General features: G+C 40.6%; 1 protein-coding gene across 1 annotated transcript in view; it reads right to left on the reverse strand.

Annotated features, from left to right (window-relative positions):
- Positions 1-1,134: 1,134 nt before the first annotated feature.
- LOC106590637 (netrin-G1) overlaps positions 1,135-13,772 on the reverse strand; it is a 218,324-nt gene continuing 205,686 nt past the window's right edge. Inside the window, exon 6 of the mRNA XM_082970806.1 lies at positions 1,135-2,348. Within this exon, the coding sequence (XP_082826932.1) occupies positions 2,089-2,348 (260 nt within the window). The 3' untranslated portion in view covers positions 1,135-2,088. The remainder of the gene's footprint in view (positions 2,349-13,772) is intronic.

Genomic DNA, 13,772 nt, shown 5'->3' on the forward strand with positions numbered 1-13,772 from the left:
CACACATATCACTGAGGCTCATAGTATTATCCACCCCCAGTTTGTCATTATTAGCATCTCCCAAGGTATTTTAAGGTCTTTTCATCAGCTTATCTTTGTGCTTAAAAAAAAACAATATACTTGTAACGTGTACGCTGGGAGTCAGGAAGCACATACAGGGAGTGTAAATTTAATAACAAATATAACATAGTACAAAATGCAAGTAGCATACAGACATGAAACAGAGACAGAGACAATAACACCTGAGGAAAGAACCAAAGGGAGTGACAGATATAGGGGAGGTCATCAGGAAGGTGATGGAGTCCAGGTGAGTCTAATGAGGCGCAGGTGTGCGTAACGATGGTGGCAGGTGTGCGTACTGATGAGACAACTGGCAATTTCGAGTGCCGGAGAGGGGGAGAGGGAGTAATCATGGCAATACTACTGTTTGTGTCTTAAAGTGCATACACATTTTTCAATTATTGCACCTTATTTAGTGTTGAATTTTCAATTGAGGAACAAGCAAAGATCAACACAGCTATCTCAACTTATTTCTTAAACTTTTATTCACTTAAATTGTACCAGTATTAAAGCAACAAGAAAACATTTAGAATGTCCTTTAGTGGGATCTCATTACACTGTAGTATACTGTAGATATAAACTGATATAATTTGATGCCAGCACGATGCCAATACTGAGGAAACTCTGCCCCACCAAAAGGAAATAACAAAAATTAAAACTGAACAAAAGTCAAAGGCATTTCTTCTGCATTTTACAGTAGTTTTCATCTGGAGTAGACACATTAAGAAGTTGCCTTTTTAACACTGCTTGGTCAGTAGTACAAAATAAGTTATTACATGTTGTTTTTGCTCTGTGAAGAAAATAACTGATGATTCCTTTAGCACTTTGTCAGCTCAGGTGAACACACACTTTGACCAAGGTATCAGGTAAAATAAGTATACAGGTAGTCTGATTTCTTTTGGAGGGTATTACACATGTGCGTCACTAACATTGGACAAAATATCTTTCAACCGACAAGGGTTACAGAGTAACGTTCACAAAAGCACAGGTCAGTGGAGGGAGGGGCTGGGTAGGACTGGAGGGAGGGGCTGGGCAGGGCTGGAGGGAGGGGCTGGGCAGGGCTGGAGGGAGGGAGGGAGGGAGGGAGGGGGACAGCCGAGGAATATAGGGAGAGAGATAGAGAAGTAGGAAGAGGAAGACAGAAAGATAAATAGAGAGAGGGAGACAGAGCGAGGGACAGAATAAGAAAAGGACAGAGAGAGAGAGATAGACTTGGGTAAGATTTGTGGCAGTCTGGATGGATTACCTTATATCCACAATATACTGACAGCAAAGAATGCTTACATTTCCTTTTTTATTTTATTATTTTTCCTCCGGCTCGATTTCTCTTTTTTATTTATTTTTCAAATCAGCATGGGTAGGGACAGTTTTATGTAGTCAGCCAGTCAGTTAGCCAGTCAGTTAGTCAGTCAGTTAGTCAGTCAGTTCAGCCCAGAAGCAGTTCAGTGCAGCCAGCATCAAACCCCTGGGAACAGGGGCAGCTTGCAGCTGCTGGCCTTGCTATCTAGAGCTTGCTGCCGCTGATTGGTTCACAGCTGCTGTTGCCGTGGCGATAAGAGAGGAAGTGAGTAAAGTGTCTGTCATCCCCAGTCCCACCTTTTGACAGTAAGGGGGAAAAGTCTCTGGTATGGCTTAGGTCACTGGTCTCCGTTGCCAGACTGGTTTGACTTTTTATGAAGCAAATGCTCAAGTTAAACTCTTTTTTAAATATCTGGTATTTACTCTAATTTCTATATATATTTTTTTATTTTATTTCCTTAAATTAAAGTTTTGCGTTCATTCTGGCACATTTCCTTACAGACAGTGTGTGTCCTTGCTGTGTCTGGTGGACAGCTCGTACAGTACATTACAGTACAGTAGAATAAACTCATGGGTGTTGTAGTTCTGGTTGTAGTTGTAGTTCTGGTTGTTGTTGTAGTTCTGGTTGTTGTTGTAGTTCTGGGTGTTGTTGTAGTTCTGGGTGTTGTTGTAGTTGATTATTGGGCAGTACGCTCCACCAGTTCAGAATAGACAGTAGGTCTATGGTTCTCAGAGCAGAGTAGGCCAGGGCCAGTAGGAGAACCCTCTGAGCAGCATCCAGCCCAGCAGGAGCAGCAGCAGGGTGGGGAGCGATATAGGTGAGAGGGCGGCTTGACCCGAGTTGGGCCCACCACAGCTCCCCAGCTCCGACTCACAGCGGGGCTTCTCACACAGCAGGCCCGTGTAGGCTGGGGTACACTGGCACCGCAGGTTGTTCAGACACACACCACCGTTCTGACAGCGCAGGAGCTCGTTGTCACACACTCGGGCTGGGAGTGAGAAGGAGAGAAATGTTTGACACACATTTATATATAAATATACACACAAACACACCTGGAGAAGCAGACGGTGCACTGCTCACTATCCTGACTGTTATGTTGATATACAAAAAGTCCTGTGATCTGAGCTGATTTTCATCTCATGGTCTAGTCAGTGCTAAAACTCAAGCTAACAGCATTAAGTTGGATTAGGCATTTTCAGGACTTTGCAGATCAATCATCAATATCATGTATGTATTACATGCAGAATTACCAGTGATACAAATCATCAATAACATGTATGTATTACATGCAGAATTACCAGTGATACAAATCATCAATAACATGTATGTATTACATGCAGAATTACCAGTGATACAAATCATCAATATCATGTATGTATTACATGCAGAATTACCAGTGATACAAATCATCAATAACATGTATGTATTACATGCAGAATTACCAGTGATACAAATCATCAATAACATGTATGTATTACATGCAGAATTACCAGTGATACAAATCATCAATATCATGTATGTATTACATGCAGAATTACCAGTGATACAAATCATCAATAACATGTATGTATTACATGCAGAATTACCAGTGATACAAATCATAGATGTCAGTCATTTATACTGGTTAGTAAAAAAAAACTAAACAACAACAAAAGAACCATCTCACTGACGTGTCATTTTAACGGTAGAAAGACTGAACTGAAATACAGCAAACTGAAACGGAACTAGGGAATGTCAAATCTTTGTTTAACTACATTTAAAACCATCTGATTCCCACAGTTCAGAGGACAGGCAGGATAAGGATGGGAGAAGACCACAGTTCAGAGGACAGGCAGGATAAGGATGGGAGAAGACCACAGTTCAGAGGACAGGCAGGATAAGGATGGGAGAAGACCACAGTTCAGAGGACAGGCAGGATAAGGATGGGAGAAGACCACAGTTCAGAGGACAGGCAGGATAAGGATGGGAGAAGACCACAGTTCAGAGGACAGGCAGGATAAGGATGGGAGAAGACCACAGTTCAGAGGACAGGCAGGATAAGGATGGGAGAAGACCACAGTTCAGAGGACAGGCAGGATAAGGATGGGAGAAGACCACAGTTCAGAGGACAGGCAGGATAAGGATGGGAGAAGACCACAGTTCAGACGACAGGCAGGATAAGGATGGGAGAAGACCACAGTTCAGAGGACACGCAGGATAAGGATGGGAGAAGACCATAATTTATAAGACCAGACATGTATTAAGACCATGCTGTTTTCACAATTGTCACAATGCCAACCCATGATGCATTGCAGTAAGGTAGCAGTTTTATTTCCAACATGATTTTGTCAAACATGTTCTCTTGCCCATTTCTCTTCCTCCTGTAGTGAATGAAACTTTTCTTGTTGTGCCAGTCAAAATGAACGCCTGGTCTTTCAGCACTATCTGGAAGATACACAACTAGCAAGAATCATTTTCTTATTCCCATTCCAAAACAGGTAATTGCATTCTGTAATAGATAGAGCATGGACGGGCAAATTTGATGGGGTGGGGGCCACATCATGAGGGGCCGCAGTGGCTCACGGGTCTACATACCCACACATGCAGTCAACTGACTTCTGCAATCAATCCATTTGTGTAGTTAAACTACATCAATCTCTTAACTAAATATATTATACCAGTAGCCAGAGCCGGCCCTAGCATTTTGGGGGCCCTAAGCGAGATTTGGTCGGGGGTCCCCCCACATTGAGGTCAAAACATTTTATTGACCCCGTCTTGATTGCAGAAGAATAAAATGTTACATTTGAAAGTTAATTTCCTACAATTCCACACATTTTACTATGGGGCGTAGAGAACATTTTGGAATTTTATAAAACATTTCATACAATTCTACTAACTTCTACTTCTACTAACTTTTATTTACAGTTTTCCAGCATGGGGCAGAGAGAATATTTTCTGTTTTAAAGCTAATTTCCAGCAATTGTACACATTTTGCCATGACTTATGCCATGATAATATGATATTGGAGTGAGAGTGACTAACAAAATCAATTGGGGCCCCCTGGAAGTTAGGGCCCCTGGGCACGTTCCCTGTTTTTCCGATCAGTATTCGGCCATGATTATTAAAAGCTTAGATTGCTGGCTAGACTTAACTTACCAATTGAAAAATTGTTAACTGACATGGCTGTCAGTGACGGACATAACAAGAGAAAAACTACTAATGTAACAACCAAATTTGGAAATCCTACCTTGTGTATTATACTATTCTAACTGTCAACAGAAAGTTGAGAACCCGACTGAGTTCTTTTGTGTCGTTCTCTAATTGGCCATTCCAATCGGAACATGTTCCTTTTATCATTGCCACTACATTCATTAGCAAAATGGTGAAGGAGCCATTCGCCATGCGTCATTTTGCGGCGCTAGACTAGGATCCCACGGATGGGTCTATACCATGTAATGAATCGCAGCTCTGCACAAAGTTTCCCCACAGCCCGTGGCCTTTTCCAAAACACTGAACTGACTTTAGATGAGTTGAGTTGAGAGTTAGGTGGGATGTGGTATATTTAGAGCCGGGGACACCAAGGCCAGTCTATTCCCAATGGAGCCAAGCTGTCAAGCAAGCTGCAGGCAAACAAACCAACAAACTCAGCCCAGCACAAAACAAAAACAACTGATGGAGTGAGACAAAAAAACAGTGTTATACAAGCAGGCTAGGGCCAAACCACCTCAACGTCGCGCAACAAGAGATAGCCGGAGCTCATTTAGCTCTTCGTGAAAGTGGAATACAATGTGAAAAAGCAAATATCACAAGAATGACTGACATCAACCAGTCCTCTCTCACATCATATCCACAGCTGCAGGTAAAGACCTTCTGATTTTATGACAACATCTTTAAAGGCTATATGTGATACAGTGATAACACTGTATGTAATAGTCTGTGCAACCCAACAGAGTTTTTATGGACACCCTGTCAAAAGACTACAAGTTCCAGAATCCAACCATCAGTTTGTGTTCGTCATCCAGCATGGTTTCTCCTTTACAATGCTAATGAGACTATTAACGCAACGTTACCAAGGAAGCCATCATATGGAAGGCTTGATATTAACAGCCAATTTGACACCTGACAATGATGGCACAGATTCATTTATGTTTTATCATCTGCTCTGTCTGTATCAGAGAACGCTATCAGGGAAATGTGCAGGAAGACCAACCTGGTAATGGGATGTGCGTTCCCCGTTGAGGGTCAATCAAGTGAATTCATTTCAAATACATATTTTACCCCTAGAGCCTCTGATGTTATCATGACATGAAGAAGACTCTATTAATTAAACATCAACCTTTTGTTTTATCCATACATTTTAATCTCCCATTGCCCTTTGCAAAAATAGGATTATTTAGCAAACGGGGGCCTTATTGGTTTTGCCCTGACAAGAGGATGGTGTGTTCATATTAATTCTCTATCTACAAGCAAGGCATTTTGGTGAGACCTAGGCCCTAGACAGATGCAATTCCTACCACATAGATACTCGAATAATACAAGCGGGTTTTGAATTAAGGACCAGAAACGCAGTGGAAAGCGATGGGAGACATTAACTACTTAACCACTTAACAGTGACAGATCGATTCAATACCAATGTGTTACCGGAGTTGGCGAAGGAGGGTGAGGAGAGCAGGAAAGGTGCCACTTAAATGAAATGATGGTAAACTGGGACAGAGTTCCACCCCAAGCTGAAAAAAAATAATATTTTAATATATTACAAGTATACTAAAGTATACTTAAATATACTCAAAATTCAAATAATATTTGTAAAATATGAGATGTATTTTTCTAGTATATCTAAAGTATACTATGAGTATACTATCGTCAACCTTCAATACACGTATTAAAAGTGTACTTTAAATGTATTGTTTTTCAGTCTTTTAGTATACTATATGTTCACTGTCATTGAACTTAAACACACTCATTAAACTGTGCTTCAATTTCAAACGATTTAATTGTAATTTAGTATATTCATTCAAAATATACTTGGAGTTGTTTTTTTAAGTTGAAGCATTGATGTTTTTCATGAAACTCTGCTTGTGTGTGATCAAGTACACTATACGTATACAGTGCCTTGCAAAAGTATTCTTACCCCTTGGATTTCTTCACATGTTATTGTGTTAAAAAGTGGTATTAAAATGTATTTATTTGTCATTTGTTGTCAACAATTAACTCAAAATACACTAATTCCAAAGTGAAAATAAACAAGATTAACACAAATTTGATAACTAAAATATAGTCATTGCATACAATAAGTATTCAGCCCCTTTGTTCAGGCAAGCCTAAATTGGTTCAGGAGTAAAATTTAGCTTAAATAAATCACAGAATATTTTACATGGATAATTTTTAATATATTTTTTTTATGACTAACCCTTCTTTTATCCCCCATACAAACAACATCTGTAAGGTCCCTCAGTCAAGTATTGAATTTCAAGCACAGATTCAACTTCAAAGACCGGAAATGCCTTTCGAAAGCCTCATAAAAGGACAGTGATTGGTAGATCGGTAACAATATCAAAGCAGACATTGAATATCTCTTTAAGCATGGTCAAGTTAATAATTATGCTGTGGAGGATGTATTAAACCACCCAGACACATGAAAGATAGAGTCATCCTTCTAAACTGAGCTGCAGGACAGGAAGGAAACTGCTCAGGGATGTCACCATGAGGCCATTGGGTGATTGTAAAACAGTTACAGAGTTCAATGGCTGTGATGGTAGAAAACTGAGGATGGATCAACAACATTGTAGTGACTCCACAGTAATGATGTAAATGACATATGCAAAACATCCATATTGTATGCAACTATGCACTAAAGTAATACTGCAAAAAACAACAACATTTTGTTCTAAATCCAAAGCCGTTTGTTTGGGGCAAATCCAACACAACACATCACTGAGTAACTACTGCCTTATTTTCAAGCATGGTGGTGGCTGCATCATGGTATGGGTATGCATGACATCGGCAAAAAATTGGGATTTTTTTTCCGGATAAATAGAAACGGTATGGAGCTAAGCAATTCCCAAATTCCCAATCTGGCCCTCATACCATCACGGCCACCTAATCATCCCCAGCTTACAATTGGCTCATTCATCCCCCTCCTCTCCCCTGAAACTATTCCCCAGGTCGTTGCTGTAAATGAGAATGTGTTCTCAGTCAACTTACCTGGTAAAATAAAGGTAAAATAAATAAAATAAATAAATAAAAAGCACAGGCAACATCCTAGAGGAACACCTTCTTCAGTCTGATTTATAATAAACACTGGGAGAGGAATTCACCTTTCATCAGGACAATAACACAATGGCCAAATATAACTGGAGTTGCTTACCAAGAAGACAGTGAATGTTCCTGAGTGGCCAAGTTACAGTTTTGACTTAAATCTGTTTGAAAATCTATGGTATGATTTTAAAACTGCTGTGTAGCCATCAGCACCAACATCTTTTCAGCGCTTGAAGAATTATGGGCTAAAGGGCTACAGAAAATTGCACAATCCAGGTGTGTAAAGAGACTTACCCAAGAGGACTCACAGCTGTAATCTCTGCCAACTGTGTTTCTAGCATGTATTGATTCAAGGAGCTGAATACTTATGCAATGACTATATTTTAGTTATTTAATTTATATCAATCTTAAAATAATAATAATAGTAATAATATAAAATCGTCCACTTTGATATTAGAGTATTTTATGTAGATTATTGAGCAAAAAAAAGTACAATTAAATCAATTTTAATTCCGCTTTGTAACAACGAAATGTGAATAAATCCAAGGGGTGTGAAAACTTTTGAAGGCACTGCAGTTTCAGTGCCAATAATGAGTTTTGAAGTACTTTCTGAATTCCTGTTCAGAAGAGTGCAGAGAAAGTTGACAGTTATAGCAATTGCTAATTGCACAGCTGAGGAACATAGTTCCGGAGAGTTCCCTTTTCATATCTCAAGATATTATACATAAGTATACTTTCAAAAAAGTAGATTTAACTTAAATGTCCACAAAATATATTCAAAGTATATTTTCAAAAAAGTATATTTAACTTAAATGTCCACAAATGATATTCAAAGTATACTTTCAAATGCGCATGTGCACAAAAATGTCCCATCATCCTTTTCTGCAACTGAAGTTTTGATTTCTAATATGATATTGTTCCACATATTCAGCTTATGCAAATGTTTTTATGTTCATTTTCAAACTAAATAATGTTGTACTTTTAAATACACATGCCATATTTCACATTTTATTGAAATGTTCATTTATTACCTGTAATGTGAACAACTAAAATGAAATGCCAATGGTGCACAGTTCTCAAAAGTGTTACTTGAAATTTACTGCTCCAGCCACAACTGCTTTGTAGCATAATAACATTTGCCCAAGAAGATGCCTTGGTCAATCAAGGTAAACTTTACAAGGTAATTACAATAGCTAATGTGGTTAATGACTAGAAGTGTCTATGTAAAAGTATACTTGAAACATATTATAAATACACTTTTTTGTAAAGAAAATACAGGAATTCTAATTAGTATATTTCCAATTTATGAGAAATATACATAAAAGGTACTTAAGGTGTATTCAAAGTATATTTGTTTTTCTCTTTATCTAATATACTAAGAATATACTTAAGTACAGAAGTTTCCCAAATTAGATACTTTGTGTTTAATATACTTAATATGCTAATAAAATAATAAAATACAAAGAAAATTGTCAATAAATGCATTAAATATATACTGCTCAAAAAAATAAAGGGAACATTTAAACAAGACATCCTAGATCTGAATGAAAGAAATAATCTTATTAAATACTTTTTTCTTTACATAGTTGAATGTGCTGACAACAAAATCACACAAAAATAATCAATGGAAATCCAATTTATCAACCCATGGAGGTCTGGATTTGGAGTCACACTCAAAATTAAAGTGGAAAACCACACTACAGGCTGATCCAACTTTGATGTAATGTCCTTAAAACAAGTCAAAATGAGGCTCAGTAGTGTGTGTGGCCTCCACGTGCCTGTATGACCTCCCTACAACGCCTGGGCATGCTCCTGATGAGATGGCGGATGGTCTCCTGAGGGATCGCCTCCCAGACCTGGACTAAAGCATCCGCCAACTCCTGGACAGTCTGTGGTGCAAGGTGGCGTTGGTGGATGGAGCGAGACATGATGTCCCAGATGTGCTCAATTGGATTCAGGTCTGGGGAACGGGCGGGCCAGTCCATAGCATCAATGCCTTCCTCTTGCAGGAACTGCTGACACACTCCAGCCACATGAGGTCTAGCATTGTCTTGCATTAGGAGGAACCCAGGGCCAACCGCACCAGCATATGGTCTCACAAGGGGTCTGAGGATCTCATCTCGGTACCTAATGGCAGTCAGGCTACCTCTGGCGAGCACATGGAGGGCTGTGCGGCCCCCCAAAGAAATGCCACCCCACACCATGACTGACCCACTGCCAAACCGGTCATGCTGGAGGATGTTGCAGGCAGCAGAACGTTCTCCACGGCGTCTCCAGACTCTGTCACGTCTGTCACGTGCTCTGTGTGAACCTGCTTTCATCTGTGAAGAGCACAGGGCGCCAGTGGTGAATTTGCCAATCTTAGTGTTCTCTGGCAAATGCCAAACGTCCTGCACGGTGTTGGGCTGTAAGCACAACCCCCACCTGTGGACGTCGGGCCCTCATACCATCCTCATGGAGTCAGTGTTGCTTCCTAAGGGGACAGTTTGATTTCACAGAAGTGTGATTGACTTGGAGTTACATTGTGTTGTTTAAGTGTTCCCTTTATTTTTTTGAGCAGTGTATTTATAATTGTTCCAATTTAGATAATTGTAAATATACTTCAAATATGTTAATGAAGTATGATAAGTATATATAACAAATAAAATAAAAATCTGCTTCTGTCTAAAAACTGCATTAGTCTTTAGGCTGGAATGATTCTCAGTCTCCACCGTCTTGTGTTGAGAGATTTAGAAAAAAATGTATTCCACTTGCAGGAGAGTTACTGTTCCCTGATGCCCTAGCCAGGTTGCAGAGCCCAAGAGATGTGGCCTTCCACACACACCACCTTAATTTTGGCCCGCTGCTCACAGCCTAACTTTAGCGGTTGGAGCTGAGGTAGGAATACATGCAGTAAGTGAAGGGTACAGTTCTTACAATACCTCTACATTCGTCTAGGGCCTTTTTTTCAGCCAAGGGTACAGCTACTACAATCTAGGGCCCTTTTTCATCTTGAGGATTAGTATGACAAAATCATTCAAGCATATTGTGGCCAAGGACAAGGCATGGTTGAAAATAGTCCATGTCAGACTATATAAGGCGTTCTAAAGTGAAGATAGTAGACCGTTGAGGAACAGGGGTGGCAATCTACACGCCCTGTTCCTCCCAATCTCTCACGTTCACCATCCCATATGTGTAAACAGACACTGTGCAGAGAATAAACTGTGAGATGTATTGGGTTTGTCTTCAATATGAGGGATAATATTTAGAGAAGGAAACCAATGAGTTTGGTGTGCCTCTGTGAGAACGGGCTCTATTTGACCAGAGATTGGAGTTTTAATTGCGTTCTCCAGTCTGCCAACAGACTGAGATCCTATTCATGTAGAATTGAGTGAAATCTGAGGGGAACCAGATATAGGTCTACATTAGGTAATGTGGGTAGCACTAATTTATAATGGGCCATATCGTTTGGTAATGTAGGTTTATATATAGCTTTTACAGCGTTTGAAATTGTATAGCCTCGTGACACATAGTCATCAACCAAAATGACAAGCCTCTCTGTTGTTTGTTCATTGCCAATCTACATAATCACTGTACACAGCCCATCTGTAAATAGCCCATCTGTAAATAGCCCATCTGTAAATAGCCCATCCAAATACCCCATCCCCATATATATGTATATATTTTTTTTCTGCTCTTTTGCACAACAGTATTTCTACATCCTCATCTGCACATCTGTCACTCCAGTGTTAATTGATAAATTGTAATTACTTTGTCATTATGGACTATTTATTGCCTAACCTCCTTACTTCATTTGCACACACTGTATACAGATTTTCTATTGTGTTATTGATCGACCGTGCGTTTGTTTATGTGTAACTCCGTGTTGTTGTTTTTGTCGCACTGCTTTGCTTTATCTTGGCCAGGTCACAGTTGTAAATGAGAACTTGTTCTCAACTGGCCTACCTGGTTAAATAAAGGTGAAATGTATATATTTTTTAAATGCATGATTGCACATGTACAGTGTCGAAGACAGTTTTTCTAAAACCTTACTTCCCTCCAGCTATGTATAATTATTGTGCTTGAACCGTTGATGTGTGCCTATCTAGCCTGGAAAGACTGGTTCCACTGAGCAGATACAAAGAGCATTCTCACTAAGACAATCTCCTATCTAGCCTGGATAGACTGGTTTCACTGAGCAGTTACAAAGAACATTGTCTTAATGACAAGTCTCAAATCAAATCAAATGTTGTTTGTCACGTGAGCCGAATACAACAGGTTTAGACCTTACAGTGAAATGCCTATTTACAAGCCCTTAACCAACAATGTAGTTTTAAGAAAATACCCCCCAAAAAAGTATGAGATAAGAATAACAAATAATTAAAGAGCAGCAGTAAATAACAATAGCGGGGCTATATACAAGGGCTACCGGTGTCGAGGTAATTTAGGTAATATTTACATGTAGGTAGAGTTATTCAATTGACTATGTGTAGATAATAAAAGAGAGTAGCAGCAGCGTAGAAGAGGAGGGGGTGGGCAATGCAAATAGTCTGGGTAGCCACTTGATTAGCTGTTCAGGAGTCTTATGGTTTGGGGGTTGAAGCTGTTTAGAAGCTTCTTGGACCTAGAATTGGTGCTCCGGTACCGCTTGTCGTGCGGTAGCAGAGAGAACAGTCTATGACTACGGTGGCTGGAGTCTTTGACAATTTTTAGGGCCTTCCTCTGACACCGCCTGGTATAGAGGTACTGGATGGCAGGAAGCTTGGCCCCGGTGATGTACTGGGCCGTTCGCACTACCCTCTGTAGTGCCTTGAGGTCGGAGGCCGAGCAGTTGCCATACCAGTCAGTGATGCAACCCGTCAGGATGCTCTCGATGGTGCAGCTGTAAAACCTTTTGAGGATCTGAGGACCCATGCCAAATCTTTTCAGTCTCCTGGGGGGAATAGGTTTTGTCGTGCCCTCTTCACAACTTTCTTGGTGTGCTTGGACCATGTTAGTTTGTTGGTGATGTGGACGCCAATCAACTTGAACCTGCTCCACTACAGCCCCGTCGATGAGAATGGGGGGCATGCTCGGTCCTCCTTTTCCTGTAGTCCACAATCATCTTTGTCTTGATCACATTGAAGGAGAGGTTGTTGTCTTTGCACCACACGATCAGGTCTCTGACCTCCTCCCTATAGGCTGTCTCATCGTTGTCAGTGATCAGGCCTACCACTGTTGTGTCATCAGCAAACTTAATAATGATGTTGGAGTCGTGCCTGGCTGTGCAGTCATGAGTGAACAGGGAGTACAGGAGGGGACTGAGAACACATCCCTGAGGGGCCCTCGTGTTGAAAATCAGCGTGGCGGATGTGTTGTTACCTACCCTTACCTCCTGGGGGCGGCCCGACAGGAAGTCCAGGATCCAGTTGCAAAGGGAGGTGTTTAGCCCCAGGGTCCTTAGCTTATTGATGAGCTTTGAGGGCACTATGGTGTTGAATGCTGAGCTGTAGTCAATGAATAGCAATTCTCACATAGGTGTTCCTTTTGTCCAGGTGGGAAAGGGCAGTGTGGAGTGCAATAGAGATTGCATCATCAATGGATCTGTTGGTGCGGTATGGAAATTGGAGTGTGTCTAGGGTTTCTGGGATAATGGTGTTGGCCAGCCTTTCAAAGCATTTAATGGTTCATGACGTGAGTGCTACTGGTCGGTAGTTATTTAGGCAGGTTACCTTAGTATTCTTGGGCACAGGGACTATGATGGTCTGCTTGAAACATGTTGGTATTACAGACTCAGACAGGGAGAGTTTGAAAATGTCAGTGAAGACACTTGGCAGTTGGTCAACACATGCTTGGAGTACACATCCTAGTAATTCGTCTGGCCATACGGCCTTGTGAATGTTGACCTGTTTAACCTCTCTATGGTCGGCGGGACGAAATCATCCCACCTACGTAACAGCCAGTGGAATCCTGTGGCGCGTTATTCAAATACCTTAGAAATGCTATTACTTCAATTTCTCAAACATATGACTATTTTACACCATTTTAAAGACAAGACTCTCGTTAATCTAACCACACTGTCCGATTTCAAAAAGGCTTTACAACGAAAGCAAAACATTAGATTATGTCAGCAGAGTACCCAGACAGAAATAATCAGACACCCATTTTTCAAGCTAGCATATAATCTCACAAAAACCCAGAAGACAGCTAAATGCAG

Source organism: Salmo salar, chromosome 29 (assembly GCF_965601325.2).
Source record: "Salmo salar chromosome 29, fSalSal1, whole genome shotgun sequence".
Classification (NCBI taxonomy): Eukaryota; Metazoa; Chordata; class Actinopteri; order Salmoniformes; family Salmonidae; genus Salmo; species Salmo salar.